Genomic DNA, 27,594 nt, shown 5'->3' with positions numbered 1-27,594 from the left:
AGCAGAAACTACCCATTCTGGGGACAATGGAGCTGGAGTGATAATTTTCCTCCTCTGTCCTGCAGCATAAACTAACTTCATTAAACAGCACAGTGACAACATTGGCTGTTTCCGTTGCTTACACCCAGCCCCACTGTCCAGCATTCTACTGGTACTACTTTTCTCTGGCAAGTGTGTCAAAGGACTAGCAAAGCAGGTCCCCTCCAGAGGACCAGCAGAATCCTTCTTATGCACCACCTCTACCAATCATAGAGTTCTGCAAAGATTCATGCATAAGGGGAAGTACAAGGGGAATAGACTCACATCCTTATTAACAAGTAGATTAGAGGACACCTATTTAAAATTTGACAATTTGTGGCCAAGGTCCATACATTCCCCACAGCTGGCAGGAAAAACTCAAGAGGACTAACTTGAGGAATAGAGCATGCATAACAGCAGCAGAGTGCCACACCACAGATACATTTTGAAGCATGGGTCTCTGGACATGATTTGACCTGCTCTTCATAAAGCCATTACTCTCAGGAGCACAAAACATAACAGACGTACCTAACACAGAAGAAAAGAGACTTAGACAAAATGTCAAGTCAGACCAACTCATTCCCCCAAAAAAGTACAACAAAATGTCACAGCCAGTGATCCACTTGAAACAGATATAGGTAATATACATGATTCGCAATTTGAAGCAACAATTATAAGAATACTACCTATGCTTGAGAAAAGCATAGAAGACACCAGGGAGCCTATTACCCCAAATAGAAAAGATCTTAAAACCAACCATGCTGAAATGAAACATGCAATAATGGAGATTCAAAACTGACTGGATTCAATGACTACAAGAATGAAAGAAGCAGAGGAAGGAAAAGGTGACAAAGGGGATAGATTTATGGAAAATAAAGAAGCTGATCAAAAGAGAGAAGGAAAATTTTGAACCATGAAAATAGACATATGCAATCAGTGATTTCATTAAATGTAATGACATTCTTACAATAGCAATCCCAGAAGAAGAGAGAGAAAAGGTGGCAGATAGTTTATCTGAGACAATTATAGTTGAATACTTCCCAATCTGGGGAAGGAAATAGACTTCCAAATTCAGGATGCACATATAACTTCCATCAAAATGAACAAAAGCAGGTAAAAATCAAGACATATTGTGTCTAAATTTGCAAAATATAAAGATAAAGAAAAAATCTTAAAAGCAACAAGACAAAAGAAGTCACTAACTCATAAAGGTAGACCAATAAGGTTAGCAGCAGTTTTCTCCACAGACACTTGGCAGGCCAGAAAAGGGTTCCATGATATATTCAATGTGCTGAATGGGAAAAATCTGCAATCAGTAGTAAGGTATCCAGCAAGGCTATCATTCAGAACAGGAGAGATAAGGAGTTTCACAGATAAACAAAAACAAATAGAGTACTCTCAACCAGTCCTGCAAGAATCATGAAAGGGGACTCTTTCAATGGGAAGAAGACTAGAAAGACACAGAGAGTATCTCTCAAAATAATTACAAAACAATCACGACAACAGCACTAAGACCATTGATTATGATATATCGATAACTATTCTGAAAAAAAATTACACCGTAAATTGAATAAATGATCTAATCAAAAAACAGTGTGTCCAAATGGATATGTAAGAGAAAAAGACACACTTATGCTGACTACAACACTCATTTTAGACCTCAAGACACAAGCAAACTGAAAGTGAGGGGATGCAGAAACATTTACAATGCAAATAGATGTCAAAAGAAAGCTTTACTGGCAATATTTATAACAGACATACTACATTTAAAAATTTTTTTTTAACATTTATTTATTTTTTGAGAGAGAGACAGACAGAGCATGAGCGGGGGAGGGGCAGAGAGAGACAGAGACAGAGACAGAGAATCCGAAGCAGGCTCCAGGCTCCGAGCTGTCAGTGCAGAGCCTGAGGCGGGGCTGGAACTCACAAACCATGAGATCGTGACCTGAGCTGAAGGTGGATGTCCAACCGACTGAGCCACCCAGGCACCCCCAGACATACTACCTTTTAAACTGAAGACTATAATATGAGATGAAGAAGGACGTTGTATCATAATGAAGGAGGCTATCCAACAAGAAAATCTAACAATCGTAAATATTTATGCACCCAAAAGGAAAGCACTGCAATTTATAAAACAATTAATAACAAACATAAAGGGACTAATTGGTAATAATAAAATAATAGGAGAGGAATTTAACATTCACTTGCAGCAATGGAAAGATAATATGAGCAGAACATCAACAAGGAAACAATAGCTTTGAATGACACCCTGAGCCAAATGGGCTTAACATATATAGTCAAAACATTTATTCCTAAACTATCAGATTACCATGTTTTTTCAAGTGCACATGGGATATTTTTCAGAATAGATCACCTACTTTGTCACATATCAGGCCTCAACAAGTACAAAAAACTTTCAGATCATAACATATATGTTTTCTGACCACAATGTCATGAAATTTGAAATCGACCACAAGAAAAAAAAAATGGAAACATCAAAAATACATGGAGGTTAAAGGACATCTTACTCAGGAATGGATGGATCAACCAGGGAATTAAAGAAGAAATAAAAAAATACACAGAAACAAATGATAATGAAAACAAGATGGCCCAAGACCTTTGGGATGAAGCATAAGCTGTAGAAAAAGGGAAATATAGAGTAATAGAGGCCTCCTTCAAGAAGTAAGAAAAATCTCAAATACAAAAACTAAGCTTACACCTGAAAGAGATATGTAAACAACAACAAACAAAGCCTCAAACCAGCAGAATAAGAGAATTAAGACAGATTAGAGCAGAAATTTATGATAGAGAAAATAATGAGGAAAAAAAGAACAGGCGAATGGGAAAAGGATCTGGTTGAAAAAACTAATAACATTTATAAACTCCTAGCCAGATTTATCAAAAAGAAAGAGAAAGGACCTCAATAAATAAAATCACAAATAAAGGAGGAGAGATCACAACAAACACTACATTAATACAATTATAAGAGAATGTCATGAAACATCATATGTCAAGAAACTGGGCAACTTAGTATAAATGTACAAACTCCTAGAAACATATAAACTACCAAAGTTAAATGGAAAGAAATTGAAAACTTGAACAGACCAATAACCACCCCCAACAACAAAAATGGAATCATTAATCAAAAATCCCCCAACAAAAAAGTTCAGGGCAAGAGTCTTCACAAGTGAATTTCAACAAAAATGTACAGAAGACTTAATACCTATTTTTCTAAAAATGTTCCAAAAAATAGAAATGGAAAGAAAACTTCCAAACTCATTCTATAAGGCCAGCATTATTGTGATTCCAAAACCAGATAAAAATCCCACAAACAGGGAAAATTAAAGGCCAATATCCCTCAAGTAGAAAATTGAATCTAAGGTACGTTAATAGAATTATTCACCATGATCAAGTGGGATTTATTCCTGGGCTGCAAGCGTGGTTCAATATTTGCAAAATCAATCAACATGATACACCACGTTAACAAAATAAAGAATAGGGACAATACATTCCTCTAAATGGATGCAGAAAAAGAATTTAACAAAGTACAGCATCAAATATTAAAAAAAAACATAAACCTCAATAAAGTAGAGATAGAGGGAACATGCTGCAACATCATAAAGGCCATAAGGAAAAGGCACACAGCTAATATCATCTGATATGGAGAAAAACTGAGAGGTTTTCCTCCATGATACAGGAGCATGACAGTGATACCCACTCTCAGCAGTTATTAAAAATACTACTAGAAATTCTAGCCTGAGATATCAGATGACAAAAAGACATATAAAGCATCAAAATTGGCAACAAAGAAGTCAAATACTCACTATTTGCAGACAACATGATACTGAATATAGAAAATTGTCAAAATGTCTATACTACCAAAAAAATTGCCATATTTAATGCAAACCCTAACAAAATACACCAGCATTTTTCAGAGATGGAATATTTCTAAGAATTTATGGAACCGCAGAAGACCTGGAATAGCAAAAACAACCTTGAAAATGAAAAGAAAAACTGGAGACATCATAATTCCAGACTTCAAGTTATATTACAAAGTTGTAATGATCAAGACAATATGATACTGGCACTACAACAGACCCATACATCAATGGAAAAGAATAGAAAACCCAGAAATGGACCCACAACTATATGGGCAACTTATCTTTGACAAAACAGGAAAGAATATCCAATGTGAAGAAGACAGTCTCTTGTACAAATGATGTTGGGAAAACTTGAAAGCAAGAGGCTAAAGAAGGAAAAGGACCACTCTGAATACCATACACAAAAGTAAATTAAAAGAGGGTAAGAGGCATAAATGTTAGTGAGGAAATCATTGAAATCCTAGAGGAGAAAACAGTAACCTCTTCCACATTGGCCATTACTAGCTGTTTCTCCAGAGGCAAGGAAAACAAAAGCAAAAACAAACTATTGGAAATTTACCAAGATAAAGCCTCTCTACAGTGAAGAAAACAATCAAACTAAAAGGAGACATTTGGAATAGGAGGAGATATTTACAATTGACATATCTGGTAAAGGGCTATTATCCAAAATAGATGAAGAACTTTTAAAACTCAACATCAAAACAACAAATAATACAGTTAAAAATGGGCAAATGATATGAATATACACTTTTTCTAAAAAAGGTGTTAATGGCTAAGAGAAGCAAGAAAAGATGGTCAATATCACTCATCAATAAGGAAACACAAATGAAAAGTAAATTAAATATCACCTCAAACCAGTGAGAAGGGCCAGAATTAACAACACAGGAAAAAACAGATGTTGGCAAGGATACACAGAAAGGGGAACCCCCTTACACTGTTGATGGGAATGCAAACTGGTTGATCCACTTGGAAAACAGTATGTAAATTCCTCAAAAAGTTAAAAATAGAACTACCATAAGATCCAGCAATTGCACTACTAAATATTTACCCAAAGGATACAAAAAATAATGATTTAAAGGCGTACATGCATCTGTTGTGTTTAGAAGCATTATCTAATATATCCAAACTATGCAAATTTGCAAAAATAAAAAGTGCTCAAATTCCCATAAACTGATGAATCAATAATGAACATGTGAAAAAAATATACATATACATAATGTGTATGTAATGTAATGTATAATGTAATGTGTGTGTGTGTGTGTGTGTGTGTGTGTGTATAATGGAATATTACTCAGCAATAAAAAAAAAGAATGAAATCTTGCCATTTGGGAAGTCATGGATGTAGCTAGAGATTATCATGCAAGGTGAAATGAGTCATTCAGAGAAAGACACATACCATAAGATTTCATTCAAATGTGGAATTTAAGAAACAAAACAAATGAACATATGAAGGGAAAAGAGAGAGAGGCAAACCATAAAACTGATTCTTAAGTAGACAACAAACTGAGGGTTGCTGGAGGGAAGGTGGGCTGACCAATGGGTTAAATGAGTGATGGGTATTAATGAGGGCACTGGTTGTGATGGGCAATGGGTATCTATAGAACTGATGAATGACTAAATTCTACTTCTGAAACCAATACTGCACTGTATTTCAACTAACTGGAATTTAAGTAAAGACTTGAAACTCAAATTAAAAAAAAATAGCATTTTCATTTTGGGAGGTAAATACCCAGTGGTGGATTTATGGATCATATGGTGTTTCTATTTTTAAATTTTTGCACAATCTCCATACTGTTTTCCCCAATGGCTCCACCAGGTTACATTCCCACCAACAGTGTCTGAGAGTTCCCTTTACTCTACCCCCTCGTCATCTTATGTTATTTCTTGTCTTTTTGGAACCAGCCATTCGAACAACTGTAAGGTGATAATCTTATTGTGTTTTTGATTTGTAAATTGTTTATAATTACTAATGTTGAATATATTATCAAGTATATGTTGACAATCTGTTTGTTTTCTTTAGAAAAAAATGTCTATTCAGGTCCTCTGCCCATTTTTAAATCAGATTGTTTTTGGTATTGTTCATGCTGTATAAATTCTTTACATATTTGGATATTAACCTCTTCTTGGATATATTATTTGCAAACTTCTCTCATTCAAGGATTTGCCTTTATATTTTGTTGATGACTTCCTTTTCTGTTGAAGAATTTTTACCTTAGTGTTGTCCCAGTACTTTATTTTTGCTTTTATTTTTCCTTTCCTGGGGCAATATGTTCATAAATATGATGCTAAACTAATGACGAAGAGATTACTGCCTCTGTTTTCTTTTAGAAGCTTTATGACTTCAGGTCTCACATTTAGATCATCAATCCATATTTATGTATTTTTGTGTATTGTGTAAGAAAGTGGTCCAGTTTCATTCTTTCACATATACCTGTGCAGTTTTCTCAACATCACTTGTTGAAAAACCTTGTTTTCTCATGATATATTCTTGCATCTTCTGTCATAGGTTGACTATATACATGTGGGCTTATTTCTGTGCTCTGTATCCTATTCTATTGATCTATGTGTCTATTTTTGTGTTAGTACTATACTGCCTTGATTACTGAAGTTTGTAGTCTATCATTAAATCTGCCATTGTGATTCCATTATCTTTGTTCTGAAATCAAGATTTCATTAGTTATACAATTTTTTTTTTCTGTGATTCCATAAAAGTTTTAGGATTATTTGTTCAAGTTATCTTAAAAGATGTTATTGGCATTTTGTTGGATTTGTACTGAAACTTTAGGTTGCTTTAGGTAGGATGGACATTTTAAATATATAAATTATTCTAAAAAGCAAGCATAATACATTTTTCCATTTGCTTGTGTGATTGCAATTTGAATATATTATTATTATTATTATTATTGTCTAATTGTGGCAGCTAGGATTTTCAGCACTACTATGAGGAATAAAAGTGGTGAGACTGAATATCCCTGTCATATTCAAAACTTAGAGGGAAAGATTTCAGTTTTTCACTATTGTATGATGTTAGATTGAATTTTTATATATCACCATTATTATGTTGAGATATTTTCCCTCTAAATCCACTTTGTTGAGAGTTTTTATCAGGAAGGAATGTCGTAATTTGACAAATGCTTTTTCTTCCTCTAGTGAGATGATCATATGTTTTTTTATCCTTTCTCTTATTAATGACATTAATCACATTGACTGGTATGTGAATGGTGAAAACATGCTTGCATCCCTGAAATAATTACTACTTGATCATGGTTAGTGATTTTTTTTAATGTATTGTTGAATTTGGCTTTGCTAATTTTTTTTTGGCAATTTTCATGCATGTTCATCATAGACACTAGCCTGTAGTTGTATTTTTGTTTTTTGTTTGTTTTTGTTTATTTTTAGTATTTCGTTTTGTTCTGTTTTTCTGTACCTTTGGTTTGGTCTCAGGGTAATGCTGACCTCATAGAAAGAATTTGAATGCTTTCTTCCATATTCTATTTTTTAATATAGTTTCAGAAGAATAGGTATTAATGCTTCTTTAGATGTTTGGTAGAACTTACCAGTGACACCATTAGTCCTGGACTCCTGTTTGTTAAAAGTTTATTAATTATTAATTTTATTATTATTAAGTGGCTTTTCAAATTTTCTATTTTTCCTGATCGAGTTTTGGAACTTGGTATCTTCTAGGAATTTACCTATTTTTTTTCTAGTTTGTCCAATTTGTTGACATTTTTTTAAATAATATTCTCTTATAATCTTTGCAAACCTGCTGTTTTTTTTTTCCATTATCTGATTTTTATTTATTGTATCCTCTCTTTTTTTTTCTTGATAAACCTGGCTATAAATTTACCAATTTTGTCTAACTTTTCAAAGAAACAGCTCTTGGTTTCATTTATATTTTCAACTTTGTCTCTATTTCATTTACCTCTGCTCTAATCTTCATTTTCAGTAGCATTTTTGGTTGTCCTTTCCCTTTCTAGCTCCTTTAGCAGTAAGTTTAGATTGATTACTTGAGAACCCACAGCTAACATTATACTTAATGGTGAAAAGCTGAAAACTTTTCCTCCACGTTCAGAACATGACAAGTATGTCCATTCTCAACATCTTTTTACAACATAGAATGCTTATGTATTCTAAAATGCTGAGGCATTTTAACAGTATGGATTCGTTGTAAACATAAGCATAGAATTTTTTCCCATTTCCTTGTGTCTTCTTCAATATCTTTCATCAGCATTTTGTAGTTTTTAGATTACAAATCATTCACCTCTCTGGTTAGGTTTATTCCTAGGTATCTTATGGTTATTGTTGGTGCAATTATAAATAGGATCAATTCTTTAGTTTCTTTTTCTGCTGCTTCATTGTTGATGAATTAGGAATTCAACATTTCTGCACATTTCTATACATTGTACTTCTGTACAAGATTTCTGTACATTGATTGTGTATCCTGTGGTTTTATTGGATTCCTGTATCATTTCTAGGAATTTTTTGATGGAGTCTTTTGGGTTGTCTATATCATTTAATCTGCAAGTAGTGAAAGACTGACTTTTTCCCTATCTATTTGGATGCTTTTTATTTCTTTAACTGTCTGATTGCTGAGGCTTGTAATTTCAGTGTCAAATAACAGTGATGAGAATGGATATCCCTGTTTTGTTCCTGACTGTAGATGAAAATCTTTCAATTTTTCTCTAGTGAGATGATGTTAACTATGGGTCTTTCATATATGGCCATTATTTTTTTGATGTATGTTCCCTCAATCCCTACTTTTTGAGTTTTTGTTTGCCAGAGTGTGGCAAATTTTAACTAGGTATGCTCTGGTCTGCTTATTATATGATAGCTGATGTGACTTCCAGTAGAACTGAAGCCTTGCAGGACACTGTGGTTGGGAGACATGGTGTGGACAGCATTTCTGTCGGTCCACTGAGGAAGGAACCTGCCTTGCTGGGACTGAGGCATACTTGACAGGGAATGGAAATATTGGCAGAGCACAGGGGTGTGAGACTTGGTGTAAGCAAGGTAGGCAGCCAGTCTCAGCGCTGTGTATTTACTAAAGGTTATTCTGTGTTTATACTGAGTGGTGAGGGAGAGAGATATCACCAACCAACTCCTTTGTTTCCAGTGAGGGGTTCTTGCGTCTGCTGCTCTCAGAGGAGCACTCACTGAAGAGTGAATAATCTCCCCTCTGTGTGTTCCCTGTGTTTTTCAGATTCCCATTTCCATGCTGTCTGTCCCTAGGTAGTTTGCCTGTCTTCTAGCAATGAGCATTGCAGGGTCCATTCCAGTAAAGGCTCCCAACTTTGAAAACAGCAGACTTTAGGGACATGGTTTGGGCAGGGGCTGCACTGGTCTTCTGGAAGAGGGTCTCATCTCACTGAGACTGATGCAAGTTTTGCTGATAAGGGCAATCACAGGCTAGGAAGACAGTGTCAAGGTTGAGCTGCCTTTGACAGAAGGCTTTGTAATTATTATCAATGGTGTGGGAGGGAAGTGGAACATTCTGAAACTTTTGTCCCTGTAGAGGGGTCCCTATGAATGCCACCTGCCACTCAAGTGCTCCAAGAAGAATAACAATCCCTACCTGTGTTCCCCAAGCATTCCTCCAGCCAAGCCACCTGCCCTTGTGGTGTTTGCCTGCCTTCTCCACAGGAGTAGGACAGTACTTTTTGTTCTGTATCCCAGTTAAGCCTCCTGATGTTAAAAACTCCAGGCTTTAAGCCCTATTGTATAAAAAAAATTCTAGGAAATAAGCTCCTTTGTTATTCCCAGTCAATGGCTTTGAGGAAGTGTCCTCCTTGTGCATTTCCCTGCATAATCCTCTCTCTCTCTCTCTCTCTCTCTGTCTCTGTCTCTGTCTTTGTCTCTGTCTCTCTCTCTCTCTTGTCTTTCTCTGCAACCAGGGGTCCTTCCCTTCCACAGTGCCCAGGATCCATGTCTCCCCCAAACCATGTCTTTGCATTTCCTACTTTCCTCAATGTCGCCTTTTCTCTCCCTCTAGTTGTGAAGTTGTTCTGTCAGTCTTCAGGTCAATTTCATAGGTATTCAGAATGATTTGACAGCCATCTAGTTTTGTTTAAGTAATGAGAAAAGCCTAAAGTTCTCCTACTATGCAATCATCTTAGCTCTGAAGCAGGAAACCTTGAAAAGGAAGGAAAAGCTCATGGTATCACCCTTCTGGATACCATAATGTACTGTAAAGCTATAATAATGAGAACAGTACTTTATTGGCACAAATGTGGATAAATAGATACATGAGCACAACAGAATAGCCCCCAAATAAGTCCTCACTTATATGGACAATTATTCAGTGACAAAAGAGGCAAGAATATACAATGGGGAAACTATCCATTCAATAAACGATGTTGAGAAAACTAAAAAGATACTTGCAAAAGAATGAAATTTGACCACTTTCACACCATAAACAAAAGTAAATTGATAACGGGTGGGAAGACATAAATGTAATATCTAAACCATAAAAGTCTTAGAAGAAAACATAAGCAGTGAGTTCTTTGACAAAAGTCTGAGCAATATTTACTTGAATCTGGTTCCTCAGGCAAGGATAGCAAAAACAAAAACAAACTATTAGGACCATATCAAACAATTTTTTTTCACAGCCAATGTAACTATTAACAAAATGAAAACACAACCCACTTAATGGGAATAGATACTTTCAAATTATGTATCTGATAAGGGATTCCTATGAAAATACATAACAAACTCATACAATTCAATATGAAAAACTCAAGCAACCCAATTTAAAAATGGGCAAAGATCTGACTGGAATTTTCAAAAAAGACGTACAGATATACAATGGTTACAGGAAAATATGCTAAACATCACTAACCATTAGGAAAATATATATCAAAGCCACAGTAATATATAATCTCACATCTATCACCATGACTAATATCAAAAGGACAGGAAACAACAAATTGTAAATATGTGGAAAGGGATAATGTGAACTGTTGGTGGGAATATAAATTGGTGCAGCCATTATTGAAAACTGCTTGAGGATATTAAAAATAAATAAAATTGAATTATCACATTATCCAGTAATTCCAGTACAAGGTAATTATCTAAAAATTAAAAACACAAATTTAAAAAGCATTTCTATGTTTATTACAGCATTACTTACATAGCCAAGATATGGAAGAAACATAAATGTCCAATGATTGTTGAATGGATAAATAAAACATAGTGTGTGTATATATATATGTTTCTATCAATATAATGGAATATTACTTAGCCATAAAAATGAATTAAGAAAGAATGAGATATTGCCATTTGAGACAATATGGATGTACCTAGATAGTACTATGCTAAGTGAAATAGTTCAGATGAAGAAAGCCAAATACCATATGATTTATTTTGCATGTGGAATCTAAAAATCAAAACAGAGACACCTGGGTGGCTCAGTTGATTGAACGTCTGACTTCTGCTCAGGTCATAATCTCGTGGTTTGTGAGTCCAAGCCCTAGTTTGGGTTCTGTGCTGACATCTCAGAGCCTGGAGTCTTCTTTGGATTCTGTATCTCCCTCTCTTTCTCCTCCCCACCCACACTTGTGCTCTCTCTCTCTCTCTCAAAAATAAATAAACATTATTTTTTAATACAAATAAAAATTAAAACAAACTAAGGAACAGAACAAAACAAACTGTGGTTTTAGATGCAGAGAATAACTGATGGTTGTTATAGAGGATATTGGTGGGGGAATAAATGAAATGAGTAAAGGGAAATAACAGGTGCTATCTTTCAGTAACAAAATATATTTAGAAAACGGGTATAGTTTCTCAGGATCCACATAAGAGTGAAAACATATGGTATCTGTCTTTCTCTGTATGACTTATTTCACTTAGCATGGGGGAGGGGAAGGAAAAAAAAAGAGAGGGAGGGACCCAAAACATAAGAGACTTAAAAACTGAGAACAAACTGAGGGTTTGATGGGGGGTAGGAGGGAGGGGAGGTTGAGTGATGGGTATTGAGGAGGGTACCTGTTGGGATGACCACTGGGTGTTGTATGGAAACCAATTTGACAATAAATTTCATATTAAAAAAAAAGAAGTAAAAAATAAAATAAAAAATGGGCATATAATGTACAGCACAGGGAATATAGTCAATACTATTCTATTATATTTGTATGGTGGTCAATAATAACTAGACTCAATTTGCTCATGATTTCGTAAAACACAAATATTCAATCACTACCTTTTGGTAGTGGAAACTAATAAAGTATATCCAGTCAATTATGCTTCAGTTTAAAAAGAATCTTGCTGTGTGAACAAGGGTTTAAGATAATAACATTTTGCACTCTCCTAAGCATAGAGATATGATTTTGGAGATACATACTTTACTCTCATTCTCTTTGAATGACCTCCTCCAACCGTCATAAACGTAGTTAACAGTGTCAGAAAGAGATTTATTCAAACAGTTTGAAAAATTTTAAAAGCATTTGGCAATACTTGTTACAGTGTTGTCCTTTGGGGATATTTTAATGTAAGACACCTCAGAACTACTAAATACCCAACAGGTCCACTATTCTTGAGAGAATATCATCCTGGGCAGTGTTAGAGGGTCATGGCTCAGACCTCTCTGAATCATAGTACAGGTTCTCAAAACTCTGTGAATAAGCTCTATGAGGATGAAACTTGTATTTACTTGTTATCCAGCTGCACAACACATGGCTCACAGATACAAAATATAGTTTCCAACCTCCATCTGTAATAAACCGCATCATCTTCACAGAGCAGTGAACTCTCAGAATTTTTAGTTTCACTCTAATTTGTGTATTTCCTCTTAAAGGTAAACTCCGGAAAGAATATGGTAAGTCATTCATTACTTCCTTGTGTATATCATATTGATCACAGTATAAAAAGTCAGGCCTTTTTTGAAGGAAAGTTTTAAGAGAAAAACACTTGGTAAAGATATAAGTATATACATACCACTTTGGAATTTGGGATTGTGCATTTCCTTTCATTTTTTTCTTTTTTTTAAAAAAATTTAAAGGTTTTTACTTTATTATTGAGAGACAGAGAGAGACAGAGCATGAGCAGGTGAGAGGCAGAGAGAGGAGGAGACACAGAATCTGAAGCAGGCTCCAGGCTCCATGCCGTCAGCACAAGGCCTGACACGGGGCTCGAACTCACAAACCGCGAGATCATGACCTGAGCCGAAGTTGGATGCTCAACCGACTGAGACACCCAGGCGCCCCTCATTTTTTCTTAATTAGGTTGTTCGAGTGTCCATGAGCTCTGTTAGGTCATGCTGTGTCTAATCCCTTGAAGTTTGCAAATGTTGCTTTGATTCTACAGAGAGGAGAAACTGGGTAATACTTGAGGAAAATACTAAAGGAAGGTCTGCAGTTAAATCTACCAGATATACTGAAAAGGTACAGGGTGCTACATTTCAATGCACAGCACAGCCTTGTCTACTATCCAAATCTCTACTAATGTTAGCTATTCTCACTTTTTGTTGTTTGAAGTGCATGTTTTACTTGCTAACCCACTTTCACTGGAATTGAGAAAAGAAAGCTTGTGTAAAATGTACTTGGAGAACATTTTTTTTCTCTTCTGCATTTTCAAAATTTCCTCATGTCTTGAGGATTCTTTCTTACCTATTCTGACCCACTAAAATTTAAAAAATTTTCCTCATGTACCACACACCAGTTTCCAAAGTAGAAATTGCTGTTTGTATTATCATCAGACTATGCTCCTAGATGAAGCATTAGAGGAAAATTATGTCTTTCAATGCCCAGGATTTCTTCTTGGGATGAGCAATAAAGACTAATTAGCTGTTTCAGGTTGTTTCTGGCTCTGGATATATTCTTCTCTCAAAGGCTCACTGATCTTGTCCCAGTCTCTTGTAGTTCAAACCCCATGTGTAATCTGGATGAACTTTGCTTGGGAAATATTCTAGGATGACATCCACACAATCAGCAGATGGAAAAGAATGGACTGACTTAGTTCTTGGAGAAAGGAGACCGTAGATGATGGAGTTATGAGCATATTTCATGATACTATGCAGTCTCTTAGAAATTATCTATTTGAGATAATGTACACAATGCCTTCTTTTTTATTTTTTGTTTTTTTCTTCTCTAGCTTTTAATTTTCACCTACTTGCCTAATATTTTACCAAGTCAGATGTTGAAAGATTTGAGTAAAGTCTGTTTCTTTAGAAATTCTTCCATATATACTTTGTTGAATTCTTTATTATATATTTGTTTTTACACAGAGCTTTTACGTGAACAGAAAGGTGAGTAGTATTTGTTTAAATTTTAGCGGCAGACATCATAGAAAAGTATATTGGTCAACTAAAATTTAGCAATTGATTCCATATCATAAACTATTTTTTAAATGGTCTTTCTTTTAAGCGGTTTCTCTATATATGATTAGTCATAAGTTGAAACTATTTTGTATTTTGTAACATTATAAATTATAAGTTCTATAAATGATTTGCATTTTAAAAGAGTCACACTGTGGCATCTTTGTTGAAATCTTTCTCCTGTTTATTGTTTTGTTTTTTACAGACTCAATAAGGTGTTCAGATATTCCTTTATGATTTTTCTACTATTACTTCTTAAATACAAATTAATACCTGAATTTTGATCTTCATATTGGTTTCTTCTAATATCTGAATCTATATTATTAAATAACAATTAATGCTAATTCTATTTTATACAATAGGATGCCAATCAAATATATCACCATCAATATTGGGCACTTTTAAAGACTCTGCATTTTTCTATATGATATATACAATTTTAAAAATATGATATGCATAAGCTTTGATATACCATATGCATATTTTTGTTTTGATTTTTCTTTATTCTTGGCCTTGTTTTTAGGAGAATTTTTTATGGTAATTTGGTCTCTGTACCTTTGTACTTGTTTTTCTCTATTCCTGAAATATTTATTTCTGTAATCATTTCCTAATTAACTCTGTTTTTCCTGTGGGAACCTGGTGAACCCTCACTAGTTGAGAGAGGGATATGAGTAGTCTATGGTATCTCACAGCCATGCATTCTCTCATTATTGTTTTTCATGGTGATCTGTGCATGTGACAGGTCAGATCTATGTGTCCTCCTTTACTGAGGGAGCCTGATCCATGCGGAGCTAAGGGCGGCCAGTCCACAAATATCTGTTGAGTGGAAAAAATTATTTGTATTTATATTTTTCTTTGTCAAATTGTTTTGCTCCTTGTTTTTCTAGATTATGTATGAAAGAAAATATTAGCTAGGAAACAGACCTAATGTTTTATTTCCTGATCTAGGGTTTAAAGATCACATAACACCTAATTTTTGGAGAAACACTTATGTCAAAATTAATTTCTTTTATTCCCTTAATACTATATTGAATTGAATCTCATGTCTTTGGCCATGCAACTCTGGGCCAAGTGAGGCAAGGTGAAGAATCTTGTCCTGGAGATGCCTAGAAATATATTTGGCATGAGACTTTCAGTTAGGCTCTATGTGACCTCAAGAGAGTGATGTGGAGGGAACACTTCCTAAGAGAGTTACTAAGTACTCCTCTCCCATGAAAGGCCATCATTTGTGTTGGAATTGACAGGGAGGACCTTAAGGAATCTGCCAAAATCCTCTCCAAAAGAAAGTGATAATTTGAACATCTAAGCACGCAGACTACCCTCATGTGAGACAAGTTTTTCTCCTTCCTTTACACAAACTCCCACTCCACTCCACCTTCACTTCTCTTTCCTGGAGGAACCACAAGTTTCATGGGACGTGAGAGAAGGTAGGAGACCTGAGGCAGAAGGGAAATGGGCCATTGCATGGCCTGAACAATTTAATACTCAAAATAGACATGAAAAAATAATTCTGGGAAATTTATTTGAAACATTAACAGTGAGATTAAATAAGGTTGTTTTTTGCATAAACTTGATGATTTCTAAGTTATTCTACAAACCAGTTATAAAGCCACATATAACTATGGCCCTATACTCACGTTTGGTCAAATGTTTAATAAATAGCTATTGAAAATATACTTGTTTAAATAAATTTGGTAATGTCAAGAAACATACTATATTATTATCTACTTAAGAAAATTCTCAAGAAAGGCCTTGTGAACAGTTTTGCTGACACTTCTCTGAAACACTCAAAGAAATGGGTTATCCCGAAGTGGTTGGGGGTACAATCCATTGAAATTCCAATCGACCCTAAGTCTGCAGCCATGTGGCGTTCATTCTGGAAGACAAATCTGCAGTAAGTTTATATTAATGTAAGATAAACATGGTATGTTTCCAAGACTGTACATCTAAACAGCCTGTAGTTTGGAACATTTTAAGGTGTGAAGCGGGAAAGTACCTCCTTATTTCTAAAAATCCAAGACAGACACCTTAAGTTTTTATGGTTGCTCAAATAAAGGATATATTGCTAGAGCTGAGTATGCCAAATATACCACGTCTTTAATGCAAAGTAAGGTAAACCAAACCCTCCATTTCAGTAAATCCTCCTTTCTCAGAAGCACCCCCCACTTCATTTCCTTCTTATAAGCTGCCAGGTATTGTAAATGAAGTGTGATAAAATGAGGGTCTGAAGGCCACTTTCAGACTTCCCTCTTATCCTGGAAAGAATGGGTAGAATTTGTAGGTCCTTGGCACTTATATTCTCAAATTTGAGACATCATCCAAAAGAGATCACTTTTAATATCCTATTTTATATCTACATAAACACATTTACAAGTCAAATAGTATGTATTTAGTTTGTGTTTATTATTATTATTATTATTATTCAGGAAATAACTATCTCTCTGTGTGTCACACATATACACTGGATCATTAAGTCTTTGTTCTCAGGGTCTCTGTTTTCAAATTGAGACCAAGTAATAGGACAGATATTCCATGAATAGGGATAAGAGGACACGTTCTAACATACATTTTCTTTCTTTATTTCTTTATATAGGGAACATAGAAAAAAAGAACGGTAAGTGATATTTATATTTGATTGAAGCAGTGTTTGAATATCCCATATCAATATTCCAATATTGATGTTCTTTCATTATTATTAAAGAACAAATTCCAGGCACCCCATGTGTGACCTAAAAGTTTTTGAAACAAGTAAAGTATCTTCCTGCTACTTTAAAAAGTGAACATAACTATTCATAAGACAAAGTTTTAGGCATAAATACAGAAGAGCAAGATGAATCCATGTGTGCCATTAGCGCTGGAACTCAGGTCTTACGTTCAGTGCCATTCAGTGAGGTCATTTGTCTTTTGTATATATAGTAATTAACTGAATATTTTACAGTCAGTGCTTAAGAAACAATGAGACAAAAGGACTATCTTTCTTTATGGAAGTTGCTATAAGAATGATACAAATTCCACATTTAAATAATAAATAAAAAACAAATATTCTAATATTTGTTATGGAGGAGGGTTAATGATGCCATGGATAGTACAACAGTTGGACTGGGCTTAGACATGAGGTTCTAGATTTGCTAAAGAAGGTCAATGCAGAAGAGGCTGGAGATATTGAAAAGGACAGGTAGGTCAAAGAGAGAACTACCACGTGTAAAGCAGAAAGCACAACATGCACTAAACTCTGAGGGGAGGTGAGCCTGTGGTTCTATTAGAAGAGACAATATTATCCAGGTGCCTCTGGTTCTGAAAACCTAGACAAGGCTATACGTAGGCAAAGGCTGGTAAATGCAACATCTCCTTACCATTCTAAGAATTTTGAATGCTCTCTAAGAAACAGAATTTTGAATATTATCCAAGAAAATAAGAAAATCATATAAATTCTAAAAAGGGGTACAGTGACAAGATTTTCAATTCAAAAATGTTATTTCCTTGAAGGTAGAGAACAGATTATATGGTTAGTGGTAAAAAAAAAAAAAGAAAAGAAAAGAAAAGAAAAAGAAAAGCTAGGACAATCTACTCTGAGATATACACTGAACTAAATAAACAGGTCTTAAAAGTCTGTACATGTTTGTGTACAGTCTGTGTAAAATCGGTAGTTTAATGGAAAAGAGAAATCTTATGTAAAGTCTGTGGTTTAATTTTGACTCTAATTTCCATGACCTGGAAGCCTATGTCCATGCTGTGTTTAATTTTGGAATCCTATTAAGATTTAGATTTTCTATGCAACAAACATTCTCACTTAAGGAAAGCTGTTGATCAAATGTAAAAGTACTCTGAATGGGTCTGTATAACATGAGCCCATCCTGACTGAAATCAGAATTAACTACAAATTAATCCAATTCTGAAACCACTATACATATATTTGTTACATTTCTAATAATTTTTCTCAACTCATTTTCCCAGAATTGAATTAGTACTTCTTTGGAGTAAAGAAAAACTTGAATTCATTTCATAAAAAATACCAACAAGTATCTTTTCTCTTATCAAAAAAAAAAAAATTAAACGTGATTCATGGAAGAATGAAAGCATTTATCTATAGTTTAACAAAGGTAGGTTAGTCATGTGGGACATATCCTGAGAGGAAAAAAAAAATATTTGTCATCATTGTCCTCCTCCTCATCATCTTCACCACCAACAACCTACATTTATTTATTAATGCTCTTTACATTTAAAAAATGTGCTTTACAATAGTAATACATAGGCAAATATGGAGCACATATTTCTTTCTGTCATGTACCTAAAATTAAAAGAAGAATAAAGTAAATGTATTAATAAAGTAATACATCAATGAACTAGCAGAAACTATGACTGAGGAGGTAGATAGAAGGCAGATAATAACCAACCTCTTAATTTTAGAATTTAATATTTATCTTATGAGTGGTGAAAGGAACTGAGGAATTCTGAGTAAGTAGGTATTCAACATAAAAATTATAAGATCCGAGTTTTAAAAAGACTGCATTAGAGAATCCATTGACGTGTGCAGGAGTGGGCATTGGAAGACCTGTAAAGGAGCTTCCACAGTCAATGAGCAAGACTCAGAAGGCTGATGGAAGGTGGAGGTTGGTGGAAGGGCTTGGGAGAGCAGGAAACCTAAGATGGAGCTAGAGTCAAATGACCATAATGAATAATTCAATGTGGAGGGTGGAGTGGGAGGAAATGGAGAAGGAAATACAAACAAAACGCCCCTCTTAGTGGCCTGTACAGCTGGATCCAGTGATTTTATTCACTAAGTTGGTAATAAAATTCAATACTTAATTCATCAACTCTCTTAACATTAGTAATCTCTTCAATTGCCTAAACTTCTGATAATTAGAACCAATCCCTCAGTGACACTTGGCAAAAAAAAAAAAAAAAAAAAAGGCTTAATCTTCATTCTCTGTTTTTGATTTATTGTTTTGTCTTTGCTCTTTATAGTCACAAACTGCATTTTTATTTTATACATTTTTTGACACAGTCATTTTTCTGTATATCATTTGTCTTTTATTCCCTTTCTGTCAGATCACCTGAAGGATAGGATTTATAAATGAACAATAATTTTGTTTTTAATTTTATGAGAATAAGGGAAAATCAGTAATTCAACGCTTAAAAAATAAAGTTTATTAAGTTTTATTTAAAAATAAGTCAGTTAAGGGGTGCCTGGGTGGCTCAGTCGGTTAAGCATCTGACTTCAGCTCAGGTCATAATCTCACAGTCCGTGAGTTCCAGACCCCCATTAGGCTCTGTGCTGACATCTCAGAACCTGGAGCCTGTTTCAGACTCTGCGTCTCCCTCTCTGCCCCTCCCCTGCTCATGCTCTGTCTCTCAAAAAAAATAATTAAAAAAATTAAAAATAAATCAGTTAATTATGCTATAGAATAGTGTTTATTTTCATTAAAATGCTACAATTAATCTCTAAAAGAATAGAGCACATTATGAAAAACATGCATTAGATTATTCCTTTCACTATTGTGGGGTAAAACTATTCTGCATATTTAGATAATGAGAATATGGCAAGATATTTTAAAGGGATTATAGATGGGTAATAGACACCTAATGGGTCCCTTTTTCTTTCCTTGACTTTTTAAAAATAAATTGACACATATCATTTTTGTAACAAATTATGTTTATAATTAAACACAAAGAATATAACCCTTGTGAAAATGAGCACAAATACCTCGGATGGCCCTTCTTCTGTTAAAGCACCTTGATTTTGGATTTTGGAATGGTGCTTCAATTGTCAGGCAGCTTGTTAATGCCTCTGTGGGTGAAGAAACTGGGTCTTATTCATCACAATGAAAATAGTGCTTTGTGTAAAAAAGAGTCTCAGTAAAAATGTGCTGGATAAGTAGAAAATTTTTGCAGTTAAATTAGGAATATCATGAATAAAAAGTAATAAATGCTACTTGTGGACATGTCAGATAAGTTAAATACCAGATGCTGAATGCAGATTTTTTTTTTCACGTTAGCTCATTTATCCATCACATTGTAAATAACAGTATCAACCTAATTTATGGTACTTTCTTGATATCACACAGATCACACTTGGGAGAGATATAATTTGGTTATATTTGGAAAAAGCTCTGTTCATATTTTGAACCAACTCTAGCTGGCCACCATGAGACTCTAGTTTAAAATTTTATTATCTATTCACATAAGTGCAATTTCTAACTGCATGACAATTTGTGTTTCATAAATTTTTATATTACTTACAACTCTATGCCCTATCTTTGAATATCAATTTCTTCCTTAATTTACATGACTGTGATTTCTGTGGTAGTGCCTATATTTTTGTGCTTACATATGTAGCACAAAAACAGACAAAAAGATTAAATGATAAATCATGATTATATTATAGTGAAATGATAAATAATTATTGTTATAATTTTCTTAGAAGAATGTTTTATTGTCTGGATTATAAACTAAAATCACCATTTTGATTCTGAATGCATGATGTACCCACATATTGATAGTAGACTTTATTTAAAATAAATTACCTTGGGGGTTATTGGGTGGCTCAGTCAGTTGAGCATCTGACTCTTGATTTCAGTTCAGTTCATGATCTCACAGTTCGTGCATTTGAGCCCCGCACTGAGCCCTATGTCAGGCTCTGTACCATTAGTGTGGAGACTGCTTGGGATTTTCTCTCACCCTTCCTCTCTGCCCCTCTGCTGCTTGCACATGCTTTCTCTCTCTCTCTTTAAAAATAAATAAGTAAAATTTAAAAAAAATAAAAAAAACTTTTTTTTCCTAGTAAATGCAAAACTTTTGCAAAGGAAAAAAAAACTCTATTGATAACTGGATGCTAAATATTCTTAAGTCACATATCAATTTCAGGTACATATTGAACACTATATTGAACACATATTAAACATTATATCTGGCAAAGCTCATATCTCTAAGAATTCTAGTTTTTTTTTTTTAACGTGATACATTTCTATTTGGAATATATTGACCACACTATAACCTGGTAATGTTCACATCGATATCACATCACATAATTATCATTTATTTTTTGTGGTGAGGATATTTAAAATCTAGTCTCTTAGCAACTTTGAAACAGCTCTTTAAAACCAAAATAAAATAAAATAAAATAATTAAATTAAATTAAATTAAATTGTGCTTATTTTTTTTATCTTTTTTATTGACATATAATTGACAAATTACATTGTGTAAGTTTAAGGTATACAATGTGTTGATTCCATACATTTACATATTGCAATATAATTATCACCAAGGCATTAACTAACAACTCCATAATGTTGCATAATTATGATTTATTTACTGAGTAAGAAAAATCAAGATCTATCTTCTTAACAACTTTGATTTTTCTAATACTGTGTATTTGACAATAATTATTATGCTGTACAACAGATCTCAAAAACTTATTCATTTCCAGTTTTAAGTTTATACCCTTGGGCAAAATCTCTTAAATTCCCTCTACCTCCAGCCTCTGGTAATCATTATTCTATTCTCTGTTTCTATGACTTCAGGTTTTTTTTTAAATTCCATATATAAGTGATATCGCACAGTATTTTTCTTTCTCTTTCTGACTTACTTAATTTAGCATAATGCCATCGCAATTCACTTTCATTCATGTGGTTACAACTGGCATTTACTTCTTTTCCGTCGATAAATAACGAACAGTGACAATAATAATAATAATAATAATATACATAGTGATGTTGACCATATTTTTATGTACCTGTTGTTCTTTTGGCTATTTGTATGTCTTCTGTGGGGAAATGTCTACTCATTCCCTTTGTCCATTTTTTAAAACCAGATTGTTTGCTTTTTGCTATTGAGTCGTATATGTTTTTATATGGTTTCGACATTAACTCTTTCCTCATGATTTGCAAATATTGTCTCACTTTCTGATTGCTGCCTTTTCATTTTGTTGATTTTTCTCACAGTTCTGGAAGCTGGGAAATCCAAGTACAGGACACCGGCAAATCTGGTGTCTGAGAGTCCACTTCCTTGTTTGCAGATGGCCATGTTCTCACTGTTCTCTCACAAGGCAGAAGATGGGAGCAAGAACAACTGTTCAGGGCTCTTCTTATAAGGGCACTAATCCTATTCATGAGGGCTCCACTGTAAAGACCTAATTACTTTCCAAAGCCCCAACTTTCTAATATTATTACACTGGGTTTAAAAGCATATGAATTTTGTAGAAATAAATTCCATTCATAAACATGACATTACAGGCACGGTAGCCAAAACTCTTGTTGTTGACATATTTTTAAAAAATAAAACCTAGCAAACAGGTTACAGAATTTTCTACTTTTTAAATTGCCAGGAAATACCTAAATACTATAACCTTATGGCACTTTACCATGAAAAAGACATGTGGCAGCATATATTGATTGCCCTTACCTCCTCCACCAGCATGCCCAACAACTCATGCAAAGGAAGATAATAACATAAATAGTGGTGAAAGAAAGTAGAAAGAGAGTAAATTAACAGAAAATAAATAGGGTTAAAAGCCAAAGAAAGGAAGGGCATGGAGCCCTATACCATTGGTGAAGCTGGAATCTTGTAGTTACTCTGATGTGTCAGGACAGAGAGTTGTAATACCATTTGTGGGTGGGTGTATCTCATTGTCCTTCTGACATCTGTGCATATGTGTGTATGGGAGTATTTTTCTGTGTGTGTGTATGTGTGTGTGTGTTTATATATTTTATATGTTACTGCACCTGTGGATTAAACTGGGTACAGTTTTCTATCCCATAAAAATCACACATAAAAAATGAAAAAATTCATAGTATACTGAAATTCTTTCTTAATATGTTACATTTTCAAAACAAACATTATAGCTGAACTAACTGCATTTAGTTTTTAATTCTTAAGGTGCGGAGAAAAAAATTATATCCAAACTCACTGGCACTTTCAATGCTAGTTTCTTAAATTTATACTTTTTTTTTGTTCTTTTGATGAGGGCAGTCTGTCCATAGGCTTAATACAAACACCTGGGAGAGGCTATTTCTTGTCAAAATTTTGCATTATGATCCTTTGAATTACGATAAAGCAAAGGCAGCCAAAGACTCTAAATACCTATTTTCCAAATATATAACTTGAATTCAATCTCTCTCTTTCTCGCTTTCTCTCTCTCTCTCTTTCTCTTTCTTCTTCCCAAGCAATTTACATGTGCAAAGATTAGAAAGAGAGTCTAGTTGGGGCACCTGGGTGGCTTAGTCCACTAAGCATCCAACTTTGGCTCAGGTCATGATCTCATGGTTCATGAGTCCTAGCTCCACATTGGGCCCTGTGCTGACAGCTCAGAGCTCAGAGCCTGAAGTCTACTTCTGATTCTGTGTCTCCCCCTCTCTCTATTCTCCTTCCCCACTCATGCTCTGTCTCTCTCTCTCTCAAAAATAAATGAACATTAAAAAAAATTAGAAAGAGAGTCTAGTTAATGAGTCCTGACCAAATTCTCACAAGACTTGTCACTGTTTTGCATTTCAGGAAAGCTTCATGAAGAACTTGGTAAGTAATATTTCTCTGTGAGGATAGACATGTAAATATATTTCAAAACAAACTCTTACTCTATCTCATTCTTTCAGAAAGGATAAAATTCTTGGGAGAAGAAGGTGAGTAATGAAAATGACCATCTGTAGCCCTGACTCATGCACTTGCCTTTTGACCACTCATCCTTTTCTTGTTTTATTCATTGGTAAACCTTGGTTACAAAACTATACTCTTTTTCTTTTCTTTTCTTTTTTTTTTTTAATTTTAGGGTTGAAATATGCTCGACGCTATGCAGGTAACTAGAGATTGAAGTATTTGGATGTTGGTTCTTATTTTTAGCCAGTACACTGGGCCACCAGACAAGGGGTCTCACAAACTCACACCAAACATATGTGCACGCACACACACACACATCCCTTTTTTTTCTCCAAAATTTCCACTTTGTTATGCTTATTATTGAGTATGTTATAGCTATAGCTCCTTATATATCACAAATGGTCCTGCTTCTGAGGTTCAGTGATGGATGGAAGCAGAACATTAGAGCCCAAAATGATATCATCTAACATGCTTTTCAGAACCAGAAATTCATTGGGGAATGTCTCTAGGGTGTAGCTGACAGGGAATGGGGTAAGGGCAGGCTGCCTTCTTACTATGTTAGGATGGAGGCTACTGACACAATGCCACTAATTTCCAAGGAATCAAAATTTGTGGCCCTTCATTTAATTTGTCAAATTGAAAAACCAGAAGTTTTGACATCTAACAAATTGTCAAATTTATGACCTCTGTTTAATATTAGGAACAACAACAATTTGTGTTATATTTTCTAACTTTGTATTAATGATTTCAAAGTATTTTCATTTGATTCCCACAAATACACTGTGAGGAAAAAATGCCAGGTATTAATATACTGTTATATATATATATATATATATATATATATATATAATATATATATAATGAATATTATTAGGAGATTTCTCCAGTTTATATGACTAATTTACATAATATTTACTTTCATGAGACAACTTGAGAGGCACTTTTACCAATTGAATAAAGTATAGTCTAGATATCAGCTATTGCTTTGGAAAAATACCCATGAGCAACTAAGCTGCAATGGCTTTAAGTGCCTACAATCTTATATTTACAGTGCTAACTAAGAGTCTTTATTTATTTTTAATATTGCATTAATACTAATGGAATTTTCTTTGTGGTTACACTAATACAAGTAGAATTTAGTTTTGCTTATAACTATGATCACTTAATTAATAGGAGAAATACATACAGTGTACATTAACAGAATCCTGTGTAATTAGGTAAATATCTGAATCAAATTTAGCTTTGCTTTGTGTGTTTATATACTTAGCATACAACACTTTAAAAATTATTTTTGTATCCATGTATCTGAATTTTGCACCTATATGAAAGCAGTTTTAGGAAAATTAATTGAGTAAATCTAGATAAATTTCATTTGATGATTTATAACAATTTTAAACTGTCAAAACATTGAGAATCAATGTAAATATTTATAATTGTCTTCAGTTAATTCACAAACTGAATCAGGTAAGTCTGGACTTGAAGCCAAACATTGATGGATATTAGTAATCATTGTTGGACAAACTTCTCTAAGTATTTGTTGTCTCAACTACAAAATGAAAATATTTCTTCATTTCATATTTTGTTTTGAAAATTGAATATTTATAAATGTGCTTCATGTACCAGTAAGCAGAAAAAGTTCTTAGATAAAGGAAGGACTCTTGTATATTGTATTAATTACTGTTGAATATAATTGATCATAGCCAAGACTGACAACATGTTCTTCTATAGAAAATGTTACCCTGGATCCAGACACAGCTAACCCATATCTCCAAATTACTGATGACAACAAAAGTGTGAAAGGAGGTGATACCTTTCAGGAACTACCCAAAAGAAGACAGCGGTTTGATAACCTGGTCTGTGTATTAGGTCAGCAAATTTTTTCCAAAGGTAAACACTACTGGGAAGTGAGTGTGAAAAATAAAATAAAATGGACTTTAGGCATTTGTAAGGATTCTGTCTGCAGACGGGGAGAAATCATGGTGTCCTCTGAGACTGGGTTCTGGACAATAGGCTTGAATAGAAACAATGACTATCAAGCTCTTTTAAACCCACAGAAAACACTCCACCTCGAGGAATCTCCTGAGACTATTGGTATCTTCCTGGACTATGAGGCTGGAAGAGTGTCGTTTTATAATGTGACCAATCTTTCTCACATCTACACCTATAGAAACTGCTTCACAGGTTCTCTGAGGCCATACTTTTATCCTGGCCCCCTCTACAATGGTCAAAATGAACACCCTCTCACCATCCTGCCCTTAGGTCATATTAGAAAAGCCATAGGAAGAAGACGTTCTATGTGACTGAGCAAAAATTGCCCTATTTTGAATCTGCTGAAACTAGGGATTTTTATGAAGTTTGTAAATATTGTAATATATATATATTATATTATATAATTATATATGTATATTACAATATTTACAAACTTCATAAAAATCCCTAGTTTCAGCAGGGAAATTTTTATTTATAAATAAATAAAAATAAATATATAAATATTTAAATAAAACAAAAATGTTTTATTTTAGAATGATGGACTTCTCCCTTCAAATAAATCTAAAATCTAAAAATCATTTTGATGCCATAATTTATAACTTTTTTATCATTTCAGTTCCTAATATATCTTTTGTTAATGGACAAGAATTGTTTGAGTTAAACTACATGATGTAGAACTTACTTGATGACTATTCAAGGCCACAGAACTAAATACAAAACCCAAAAGAAGCATCTACTTGTGCAAGTGATGAAGGAAAGTTAATTCCCAGTTGACCCTCATGGGTATGGTCTCTCTTTCATTCATGTTTTGAGATGGAAGAAGACATGGACTCTGCTTCACATCATCAGGAAATTGGCTGGAGCCCATACCTTATTGACTTTGCCCAAACCTAGAGGAGTATGATGGCTTTGACAAGGGAGTTCTAAACCCAGACTATGTAATATTCACTACAAAAAAAAAATCTTCAAGTGAATATGTCTTCCAACTACTCATTCCTTTACTTTTTTACCTCCATTCTTTTTTGAAGTTTAAATGTACACAATCTCCAACTTAATTTAATATAATTGTGTCATTTATTCATCTACTTAACAAATGCTTATTAGGTACTGTATATACGTTATGTAGGTATCCGTAATCTAAAACACCTTAGATTGATTATCTATAACTGTAACTGTGTATCTGGTACTTCTAATAAACAGGCAAACACTGATAAATTGTTACTAATTTCAAAATGTTGTGTGGGAAAGGCTAAAGGTATCCAGATACAGAACAATAGTGAGTGGGTTCACTTCAGTCTACTCATCAGGAAAACTCTCACTGAGAAAGGGATATATAGAATATGGAATTTCCCACATGCATAGCTGTAAATTATTAAAATCAAGACAACATGCAAAATGCAGAAAGATTGGGTCTGGGTGAGAAAGTAGAAGAAGACCTATGGGGCTCAGACAGAATGGTTTTAAATTAGGCTGCAGACTAAGTAGCTTAAGTAACCAGACAGGAGGAGCTGCCATGGATTTTCTTCATGCACCAGCAGGCCATTTGGTGTTATTATAATAAAATATATAATATATAAGTAAGGAAATGTTAAAATAAAATATTTGAGAAAAAATAATTTATTAATCAGTTAATAAACAAATAATAAATGAACTGTTCTAAATCAATGCTGAACCTATTGTCATTAAGTTATTTCAAGAGATGTGACCTAAATATGATTAAGTGGATCTAACAGCTCACATTCATGGAATATTTAATAAGGTCAAGAGAGAACATGGATAATTTAGGAGAGAACTGTAGGTGTATTCTGAGGT

At 34.1% G+C, this 27,594-nt stretch overlaps 2 protein-coding genes across 7 annotated transcripts in view; both read left to right on the top strand.

Moving 5' to 3' along the window:
- The window catches only part of LOC113596271 (butyrophilin subfamily 1 member A1-like), a 64,256-nt gene extending 37,259 nt beyond the window's left edge, over window positions 1-26,997 (top strand). The window contains exons 6-13 of one of the 6 annotated variants that reach the window (XM_053218495.1): window positions 12,688-12,708; window positions 14,116-14,136; window positions 16,799-16,819; window positions 23,695-23,715; window positions 23,793-23,819; window positions 23,966-23,992; window positions 25,522-25,680; window positions 26,399-26,997. In XM_053218495.1, the coding sequence (XP_053074470.1) occupies window positions 12,688-12,708; window positions 14,116-14,136; window positions 16,799-16,819; window positions 23,695-23,715; window positions 23,793-23,819; window positions 23,966-23,992; window positions 25,522-25,680; window positions 26,399-26,457 (356 nt within the window). In that variant the 3' untranslated portion in view covers window positions 26,458-26,997. Of the gene's footprint in view, window positions 1-12,687; window positions 12,709-14,115; window positions 14,137-16,798; window positions 16,820-23,694; window positions 23,716-23,792; window positions 23,820-23,965; window positions 23,993-25,521 lie in introns of all 6 variants that reach the window. The other 5 variants (XM_053218504.1, XM_053218505.1, XM_053218480.1 and 2 more) reach the window with 5 other exon arrangements.
- Window positions 1-27,594, top strand: part of LOC128314802 (butyrophilin subfamily 1 member A1-like) — a 367,358-nt gene that overhangs the window by 241,127 nt on the left and 98,637 nt on the right. The window lies entirely within an intron of this gene.

This window comes from Acinonyx jubatus, chromosome A1 (genome assembly GCF_027475565.1).
Source record: "Acinonyx jubatus isolate Ajub_Pintada_27869175 chromosome A1, VMU_Ajub_asm_v1.0, whole genome shotgun sequence".
In the NCBI taxonomy this organism is placed as follows: Eukaryota; Metazoa; Chordata; class Mammalia; order Carnivora; family Felidae; genus Acinonyx; species Acinonyx jubatus.
The sequence above is the reverse complement of the archived record's forward strand: the minus strand, read 5'-3'. Positions and strand labels throughout refer to the sequence as shown.